The 10,489-nt window shown below is 40.7% G+C and overlaps 1 protein-coding gene across 1 annotated transcript; it reads right to left on the reverse strand.

Moving 5' to 3' along the window:
- Positions 1-1,088: 1,088 nt before the first annotated feature.
- rp9 (RP9 pre-mRNA splicing factor) lies at positions 1,089-9,752 on the reverse strand. The gene is made up of 6 exons (XM_080044905.1): positions 9,454-9,752; positions 9,193-9,223; positions 8,960-9,089; positions 4,339-4,430; positions 3,813-3,874; positions 1,089-2,129 (listed from the first exon to the last, which is right to left on the reverse strand). Exons 1-6 carry the CDS (start codon positions 9,600-9,602, stop codon positions 1,925-1,927), a joined length of 669 nt encoding a protein of 222 aa, XP_079901031.1. The 5' UTR covers positions 9,603-9,752; the 3' UTR covers positions 1,089-1,924.
- Positions 9,753-10,489: the final 737 nt, after the last annotated feature.

Raw genomic sequence — 10,489 nt, forward strand, 5'->3', positions numbered from 1 at the left:
CAACCCCTGGCTGTCCCTCTACACGTGTGCACATCTGCAGTAAAGATGCTATCACATAACAAAAAAAAAGGAGAGGGGCCTTGTTACTGCAGCTTTCCCATTTGCCAAAAAAATAAGATTATTCATGAGTTAAGTGCAGTGCTCCAGTCATAAAGATTTAATTGTCTAGTGTCCTGCAAATATGTTGGGCCTGTGACAGTCTGCACAGCGAGTGCCATCCTCACACTCAATCTGACATGTCCCTTGTTCAATGATATAGTGCTTCAATAAAGAGTCTCCGCTGACCAGATTCTCTCCACGTGGCACAGCCTCCCTCTGCGAGTACATTTCATCTGGGAGATTCATTGTTCTACTCGGACCGAGAAGAAGGAAAGGAAAAGTCAACGTGGAACAGACTGTTTCAATGAAGCTGATTTATCATAGGTTTTTCTTGTGGTCAAATTGCCAAAAAAAGAAGGGATGAACAGAGCTGCTACAGAAAGATGAGAATAAATAAGGTCTCAGTTTGCAGCTAAAACGTTCCAGCGGCTACATATTAGTCTGTAACTCTTTGATGGAATTGTAATTCTCTCGGATAAACACAGGCACTCCCCGAAGCCAATGAGCTACTCGGAAAGCCTCGGACACAAATCTAAATGAAAATCTAAGTTTGCTTGTTCCCTGTAGGTTCACTGTAATTGTCTCTCTATCGGGGTTATTAGGAAGAGGGAATTATTCTTGCCCATTTCCACAGGGATTCCTGCTCAAAATGTGAAGGAGAGAAGCGCCAAACTTCCTCCTGCGCACAGCCTAAAAGGGACAAGTCTAGCATGAAGCAGCTACCTTTAACTGCTAATTCTCTGCTAACTTTTTATGTAACACAGCATGGTGCTGCTTGAAACCCCAATTTGATGAGTTGTCAAGGGTGGCTTTTTTATTATTTTTGTTTAGAAGGGTTCTTCTGCCCTAAGGAAGGTCACCCCCTATAGTGCATTGTGCTTTTTAATGATCAGATGTCTGGGTGGCATTTCACTGCGCCAACATGAAGAGATTGAGTCGTTGTGAACATGGAAAGTTGTCACACGTCAAGTCGAGGCCAAGATGAAAGATTTTAATCTTTTTTTTTGGTAGCCCGAGCAGGGTAAACATAGGAGAAAGAGAGACATCTGTATCCTTCAGAATAAGGGAACACATTCACATACATTCTTTCCCTCTCTGTGGCTTTTTGTTGAGCAAATAAGCATATTCCAACCTCAAATAATTCCAAATATTTATGTACAGTCACAAGCATTTAAACATTCAGGCTTGTGGGGGGAAAACAAATTCTAACTGTACTCGCAACGTTTAATTTGGCCTCTTCCCTCCCCGCCACATCTCTGTGTTTAACACACTCTACAATCAAAGTATTTTAAAGCATGGCGGGGACGAAAAATGCTGGAAAGTACATCTCTTAATAACACACTGTATTTGCTGACATGCTCTCATATAAAGACCCCATGAAAGAAAATGATCTCTTGCATAAGAAGGCCCATTTCATATAACATCAGATTCATAACCCATGCGGCTAATTCATTGTGACAAACATATGCACCAAGGCACACACAAACTCCCCCCCTCCCACTTACTTAAGCAGTTGTCCCATATGGCCCTGTGCTGCGTGATCTCACAGAGAATGTAAATGCAAGTCATCACCCTGGAGAGAAAGAGATGGCGGGGAGTAGTCATGCACGGTGGATTTACAGTTCCAGAGGTTCAACCTGCAGAGATAAAGGCTTAAAAACGGTCTCTGGAGAGCAGTTCTTACTGAGGTACTTTCTGCAGAACACACTCGACGGCTGCACACCATCTACCATTTGCTGCTACTTCATTCATAGTCTTTTTTTTCTCCCTACGCTTAAAGCACGTAGCATACAAATATATATCCGCATGCATGCTTTTCAGACGCTCAATCTGAATCGGAGCAGTCACTAGTTTTGGAGGACTTGTGCTTTCGTTTCCCTTTTCTCTTCTTCTTGTCTTTCTTCTTCTTGTCCTTCCTCTTCTTCCTCTTCTTGCTGCGATGGTCGTCTTCGGAGGACGAAGAGGAGGAGGAGGAGCTGTCTGAGTTGGAGGAAGTGGTGTCCTCGAGGAGTTGCTGCAGCTGCTGGATCCTATAAACAGGGAGGAGAGGGGATGCAGTGTTAAAAAACAGAACTGATGCAGACCCGGATGGTTGGCAAGCAGCATCTGCAGTGTCCTTGAGCGAGATAGGCTTTGTCCTATAGCAGCGGCATTTCCTGACTGTGGAGGTAGCACAATTGCCTACACTCGTTTTACATATGTCTGCTAATTGCCAACAGTGCCCGAGTACTCGTCAAAACTGCAGGTGTTTGGAGGAATCTCAGAGCACACTGGGTCACGCCTGGATAATGGGGCCATCTTGTCACTTACATACATAAAGCTCCAGCTGAGATGAGTTTGTTTTTCTCTACAAAAGATAACAGGTGACTCCAGCTGCACCCTAACTAGGTCAGATGAATAGATCTACTTGTCAGCTGTAAAAGGTTCAAGCGGAAAGGTGAAAACATCAACAAATCACAGGAAGCACCATAGAAATCATTTGTCATATCGGAAGTATAAAAATATATTTTGAGTATGGCATTGAAGGGCCACTGAGGAACATGCCCCCTAATTAGCTCAGAGGAGTGAGCTGGCATACCGAGTGCTTATAACAGAAGTGTACCATTTTTTGAAAAGACATGCAGAAACGGTTAACCATTCATTCATGGAAATGCTTCTCCGAGAAACGGTCGACACGCTCTCGAGGGGTGGATTTCGTGAAGGAGAATTATAATACAAACACTAAAGGTTATCACATAGTGAACTCCATTATAAAAGCATTTCATAACCCCGACAGCTTAATATAAAGAAAACTATTCCAGCAGCTCAAAGACTTTGGCTCCCTCATAGTTCCTGTGAACAATGGGCAATGAGTTTATTAGACAAACACTGTGTCACATACATCTTTCTGTACTGAAGCTGCAGGATGTAATAACAAAAATATTGAGACTTTTTGGAAACAAAAAATAGAAAACAAAAATCCACCCAGGTCGCATATTAAACTTGGAATATCTTCATTATTTCAAAGAAGTACAAAAACTGAACATCAAAAATGAATACAGATGGTCTTAACTTAGATAATTTCCAAAAGTTTCTCATTAAATGTTTTCATCATTAGGGGCGCCCGTGGCACAGTGGGTAAGGGCGCCCGGGTCTTCCCCTCTCTGCCCCATTTCATCTCTGTCTCTACTGTCTAATTAGGCAAAAATGCCAAAAAAATGTTTTCATCATTTACCACCTTGGGATAAGAGGCTTCCATCCCAAGGACAACTTCAGACACAATACTGCAATTGGAAAGCGAACTCGCTGGGAGAGCTTTTACCGTTTCACTCCGCTCCAACATTAATGTGGCACCGACACTCAACGGAGACTTCAAAGCTCCACTGGCCTTTGAATAACCTTTTTGAAATACATGCAAAAACACAAGTGTGTATGTGCTCCCGCTTTGCACTTACACACAAACACACACACAGAGATAGCTACCGTGAGCCTTTATACTGAGAAAACCTCAGATTCAAACAACCTGGTGTCAAACACAATTTGCTGGAAACCGGCTCACAGAACCAGTCACCATGAGAGAATTTCCAGGTCATTTGAGATTTTCCCGATTTGCTGAGTGACACGGTCAAAAACTGCAGGTTCTTATGTCAAAACTGTCTCTTAAAATTTAAAAATCTATCTCTAATATCAGGAACAGGAACAAAATACACGTCGGAAGAAATGACTGACTGTACCTGGTTTCTTTTTCATTTCTTTTGTTTTCCCGAATGACGTCGTACATTGGGTCTTCGTGAGCCTTGAGGAACAAAGCACAAGCTGTTATAACCAACTATATGAGGGGAGAAGAAAAATCATTTCATATGTACAGAGTTGTTACTATATGCACTAGATCAGCATTTTTTTTTAAACCCTGCCTCTGACAATACAAGGTAGGAAAATATGAAACAGTTGCATTTATGGTAATCCTTGCAGAGGCTGCGTGTCGCTGCTGCAGTAGGTATTGTTCCATTACAGGCGGACTGGAACAGGCTTTTTGAAGACGTCTGCTGCCCACATGTTCCTCAGTGTAAACTATATGTGTTCCTATCTCTGGTATTACCTCAGCAGCAGGTGTCAGACACACTTTTGTGTTCGTCAAAGCTCTTTTGCCTCACAAAGCCAATCTACCATCTTTAACTGTAGAACATTCTTTATTATCTTCTCTAAATAGCTACGAGTCGAGTGAGCTCATTTTTTTTGACAAGCCGAGGACAAACTCACCACCCTGAACTGCTCCAGTTTCTGGTTGCCTTTGATGAAGAACGGACATTCCTTATCTCCTGTCCTGTGGCCGTAGCGCTTGCATCTCCAACCTGTGGCAAAGGAAAGAAATGGCAAAATTAATTCAAATGAACTGAAATTAACTGACAGTATTCTAGATTAGCTAAAAGATAAGGAACAGTAGTTTGACTAAATACATCTTATCTAAAAGCTCCACTTCCTACATTAACTTAGGGCCTAGAAAATATCTTTCCTTTAGTTTGTGTAATATAAAAAAGAAGCAGCTTGGAGTCACACACTCAAATAGCCCTGCTGATGTGCTGTGTGGAGGCAGATATTGCATATGATATATCTCTGGACTCAAATGTTGGAATGCTTATTAATGCAATAGGAAACATTGTTTTTATCTTGTATAGACTTATAAGTGTTATGAGATATATTGCATGTTGTTTAATTGTAAACAGAGATTCCTCAAATGCGTATCCAACAAACCACTCAGACGGGCCACACCTCTTCTATTGTCTTATGCTCAGAACTCCCCCTGCTGTATCTTCAAACTGTCCACCCAACCGTCCCCCCCTCACATGACTGGCCAATTGAGAGCATTGCATTGTTGTTATGGTGAACTGAAGCCTTTGTTGTTGCCAGGATAAAACACCTGAGCCCTGTACTGCTCCTGGCCATTCTTCTCAGAAAGTCACCGCGGGGCTTCCTGGGTCAGATGGACCTCCATGTTCTACTGGATAGAACATGAAGCCTCTGTTGTTTGATTGAATACTCTTTTGCTTGATTATTAAATACTCTTTGCTTGATTATTACAGCCTTATGATCTCACTACAGCTGCAAAGTGTACCTATGCCTGGTAATAAAAAACATACCTCCTCGCGCAAAATCATAAATCTCTGAAGTGAGGAAGTCAAAATGGCAGTTTTAACGCTCAACACTTGAGTCTTTGTATGGTGAGACCACACCAATTCTCCGTTTATCCTCTAAAAGTAGCAAAATCGTTTACTCTGGATTTTTTTTATACATGTCCATAATATCTTCCACTGCCTGTCTCTCTGTTCCTTTATATAGGCTGACATATTCCAACATTTCCCCAAAGGATTAAACGGAGGGAGTCATGCTCAGATCTGCTGAACAAATGCCAACTTGTCGACAGGGCCTTGCGCGTGTGTGTGTGCGTTGACTCCCTAAGTCCCTGACTGTTTGAGCAGCATAAAAAAAAAAGAGTGGGACAAAGGACAGAATGGACACTGAATAGAACAGCATTCTTTGTCAGACTGAAAAAAAGACAGAAGGTGTTCTCCTCAGCGCCATTATTAATCTCCAGCCCTCCATGTTAGTAGGAGAAACAATAGGTGCGGTATTAATTGTCCAGTTCATTCGCATTCATCACATTTCAAGACCGCTACCCACCCACTGTGCAGATTTATTTCCACCTACAGAACTATAAGTGATGCTTGCAGTGGTACTACTAATAGTTGAAAACAAATGTTATAAATCAAAGAATATGAGAGAAGGAGCCCTGTATTTTGTTTTAATTACTGAAACCAAGCAACTTTATCTTGAGATTTTTCATTATTTCCGGCAATTTGAGGAATCTTCTGGACTTAAATGTAGCACTGATCTCAAAAGATCTAGAAAGATCTAGATCAAAACAGGTCAGACCCAATAAAAAAAGTAAACACACTGTTAAAAAACTAACAAAGAATAATAAAAGTTTAAAAGCCCATTGAAAAAGAGTCACATCAGAGTCACAGCTAGGGGCTGTATCCAATGGGGTAGTCTAGTTTATTGCAGAGGTTATATAATGAGACAAGGACGTTTACAGCAGGGGAGATTCAATGCTTTGGGGGACTGTTTCCACAGTCCTTTAGCAGTTCATACCGCTGTTTTATGTTCACATTGTAATGTAACTGGACATGCTGCATATCCTTTTTGTTTTCAGGGGAATCGGCTCTGTAGGAGTACGAGTTGATATTGTATATATTATATCATGTATGGCTCTTAATACAATAAAATAAATCATGGTAGAGTGAGCTGCTGACAAATGCATGAATAGGTTCACACATAGTCAGTCACTCGTCTAGGTGAATGGTCCCAAATAATTGGCTTAGAAGGGTGCGTGTGACGCATTGTCGGATGCCCAACAAGTGGTGTGGTATGTAGCAGCTGGAATGCGCTGTTACCACTCTACAATGTTATAAGTTGCCTATCCCCACACTGGATCCCAAGACACTGATATAATACAGTACATGCACGTTGTATGCAGGGGCGCCCATAAGGGGTAGAAAGTGGGAAAGCTTTCTAGGGCCCAGCCACCAGGGGGGGCCCAGAATTTTTTTTTTTTTTTTTTTTTTTGCAGATTACCTAATTTAGCCAACCTTTATTATGAACGCTATATTCGCAAGAGAACTTTCTATAAAAGAAAACATTTTATTAATTTTTACTTAAAATATATCACATTTTATATTGAAAAACTAATAGTATCATGGGTCGTTTTTTCATGCAGCAGGTCAACCAAACAAGCGTTAGCTATGTATTAATGATGAGCAAGCTAACCTAGCAAGCTCAGTGATGCCAGGACCTGGACATTTATCAGGGTACCAGAAAAGAAAGGAAAACAAGAGGGAAAAAATTAAATCGGATCATCCTAGCCTGAGAAAAGGCAGAAAGAGTGTTTTATGGTCTCACTGTCTAACCCTACATTTTCCTTCTTGTGACATCACAGTAAGGGTTAGGATTAACAGTACAGCTGGGCCAAGGGAAGACTGAGGGAAGAAAAACCTCATTCATTATATTATAATAGTGATTTTATAATGATAGAACGCCGGTTCCGTATGGGTGAAGTATTCCTTTAATATCAGTAGGGGAGAACGGGGTAAGTAGGCACACTTTTTACTCTAGTGAGAATTGCTTATCACCTAAACATCTTTCAATAGTCATTCCTACATTAAATTGAAGCTTAAGGTGTTGGCTTGAAATGTGTACCCCTCACTTTTTATATCTTATTGTAATAAAGAAGAAATTAATCATCAAAGACACCCTTACACATTGTGACAACCAACCCCATCAAGGGGTCGGTTGTCAAACACTATGGGGTTGTTTGTCACAATGTTATCTTAATGGGAATAATCTTAAAAAGAAGGCAAGCAAGTAGAACTAAATTAGAAAGTGTAATTGCATTGTCAAGTTGACAAATAGGCCTACATAACTTACTGTATTCTTGGCAGCTGGTCTAGTTTGGGATGCACTGGGTTGTTTTGATTTTGTTGCCCTTTTTTCTTTTGCATGATACCTGCCTTTTCCTGCTCTATTCTTTCCTTCTCTGGGGTGTCAGTGAGGATACAGCTTGATTATTTCGTTATTGGGTTCCTTTTCTGGCTGCAGCCTTGAGATAACATGTGACAACCAACCCCCCAAAAAATTTGACGACCAACCCCAACTTGAATTTCTTGCTAGCATCAAGGCCAACAACCATCTGACAACTAATTAGCTTGCTAACCACAATCTAAACTATAGATTACCCTTCACACTTTGTATGGGTAACAAGTGTTTTGTTATAAACCCATTGTGTAAAAGCCTAGAAGAAAAATACTGAGGAGCTAAATATTTTCAATTTGACATGAAAAACACAAACAGTCGTCTCACCTCAAATTCAGCAGTCTAACTCCAAGGAAGACTGTAGGTGACCTCTGATCCCAATTCTGGATATTTACATACCAAAATTTCACAGACAGCGCCTTCTGGTTCCGAGATATAACGATTGTGACAACCAACCCGTGTGACAAATTACCCCGTTCTCCCCTATTTCTGCCAGCAGAAGTGGATTTTCAATTCAGAGATACTGTGATATTTCATCAAGTTGAGGTGTCTTTGTGAGGGTGTTCTGCAAATTATTCTGTATATTATTTCATCTATTATTTTCTAAGAAAATCTGAAAATAACATAGCCTATTTAGCCTTTAAACGAAGGTGGCAGATGGTTGTCATACTGATGAGGAAAGCTTCTGGTAGCAGTGCTATCATGGTAAACCCTCCTACAGCATTGGTGTGTTTAAAAGCTTACATTACAGTAAATGTTACAGTAAATGTGCCAAAAAGTAGGTGCAGAGATTTTGCAGGGCAAAAAATTTCTGCTCGCGCGCTACGCTCGCTCGCATCGGCGGTATCTCTGCCCACTATTATTTCTATTACCCCACCCTAATCTAACTGGCTAGAATCGGCCCTGTCTACAGGTATGTGGTTATGTAGGAATAAGCGCATCATGCACATTGATACAAGTTCAGTATGAGTAAAGGGGGCCCAATGACTGGACCTTTTCAGGGGCCCAGTCGTTTGTCTGGGCAGGCCTGGTTGTATGTACTGTATTCTGTGTACTATAATAACATACACATTTACAATACAAATGTATGTTATCTAAAATACATCCAGAACCAGATGTAACTGTGACAAATATATTTTTACATCTTTCTCCTTTCAATAAAGTCAGCAATATCCTGCTACCTGCTTTGACTTAACCACTCATTTGCGGAATATCTCTGTAGATACAAGCAACCTTAGCTGGTATTGCCAAATGAATGTTACTTTTCTACAATGTATGGTAAAACTGTACTCACACTGCATCACCTTTACCTCCTTCCCCAGAGGCATCCACAGCCCCCTGGTGGGGGCTTGAGCCAGAAAGGTCCGGGCCTCTTCATTTCCGGGTTCAGCAGGGATACAGTCCTCTGGTTTGTCTTCATGCTCCTGCAACACAGCAACTGTCACCGTGTGCGTCAAGTCCAAAATAATGTGCGTCGTTAAAGCCTCTGGGTATTCAATGCATGTCTTTGAGTGCCAGTTACGTTACCTTTATGAATCCCGGTGGAGGTTTCTCGTAGCTGCACGCAAGACAGATAATACAACGTCATTTATTTATTTTAAACTTAAAAGCAGACAACTATTTCAAACTTAAACTCTCATCCCAAAATTAGCAAACCCAAGTGAACTGTTCAGATAGTACAGTAAGCTATAAGAGAATTACGAGAGGAAACTAGTGAGTTGCGTGTATAATTCATGCATAAGTTTATAAACTTCAACAGAACACTAATATTTCATGAATATTTCTCACAAGGTCTCGACGTGTTTAAGTTTTTGGACTTCTTGGCGGAGTTTCTTCGTGTGCGTTTTGAGTTTCTCTAAATCCTGTTTGGACGTTTTGTGTCTCTTGTGCTCTCGTCCGTCCTCCTTCTCTCTGTGTTTTCGCTTCCTGTCCGACATTGCTCTGATATCGCAAGCTATGCCCTTGAAGAACCATTAACTCAATAAATAACTCTGCATTCGAGGACAGCGAGTTTACTATACAGTGGGAATAACATCGGACAACGTGCTAACAAGCCGCTAACTAGCAAACAAATTTCTCTGGTGCTGCTGTACTTCCTGTCAAGCGGTATTGGTTAGTGAAAGTCCAGCGCCACCTGCAGGACATTCGCAGTAACGCAGGAAGTGCTGTTGGGTGGGATGCTGTATTTTCCTAAATATGGCATTGTTTCCGCCCACAGCCATTATATTCTTACTTAAAGCTAGGGTTGGAAAGGGAATTTTGGGAATATTCAAAATTGGGAATTATAGGAATTAACTAAATGGCGGTCATTTAAATGATTTTTTTTCATATCCAAACATTAATCTAAACATATAAACATTATGTTTAGTCATAGGCAGACATCCATGCAAACTTATACAATAAAACAAACATTATATTTGAACAGATTTATTTGTAAGTAGAACTTTATCAAGTTTTGATTATTTTATGAACAATCAATAATTTCACTGAACAACAAAAAGATGAATGTTGAGTAAACTATTACTGTCTGACCCCACCCATTCAATAAATGAAGTAAATTGCCCCCCATGTGATGGAGGAATGCACAGTGCATGTAGGGGGTGTGGCCTCAGTACCCCTGCAGTAAGCAGTGTGCCATGTGCAACTTGCCAAGTGTACTTGCATGAAATCTGGTTGTTTTAGTCAAGATTATGCTAAAATATATTTTCCCCAACTATATTTAAAATCACTGTTGAAGCCTCTCTAAACCTGGTCTAGTAAAAAGCAATATATGATATCAAGTTGGGTGTCTCAATAAGCTTTAAGAAAAATCAGATTTGAAATG

The sequence above is a fragment of the Ammodytes marinus genome (genome assembly GCF_949987685.1).
Source record: "Ammodytes marinus genome assembly, chromosome: 17".
NCBI lineage: Eukaryota > Metazoa > Chordata > Actinopteri > Uranoscopiformes > Ammodytidae > Ammodytes > Ammodytes marinus.

Bases quoted from the DNA above. Each gene is read 5' to 3' on its own strand.
- rp9 (XM_080044905.1), bottom strand. From the start codon at position 9,602: ATGTCGGACAGGAAGCGAAAACACAGAGAGAAGGAGGACGGACGAGAG. The intron at 4,431-8,959 runs GTGAGTACAGTT...CCTTTGCCACAG, and splicing joins GGAGGTAAAGGTGATGCAGT to GTTGGAGATGCAAGCGCTAC. The intron at 2,130-3,812 runs GTACAGTCAGTC...CCCTGTTTATAG, and splicing joins AGAAATGAAAAAGAAACCAG to GATCCAGCAGCTGCAGCAAC.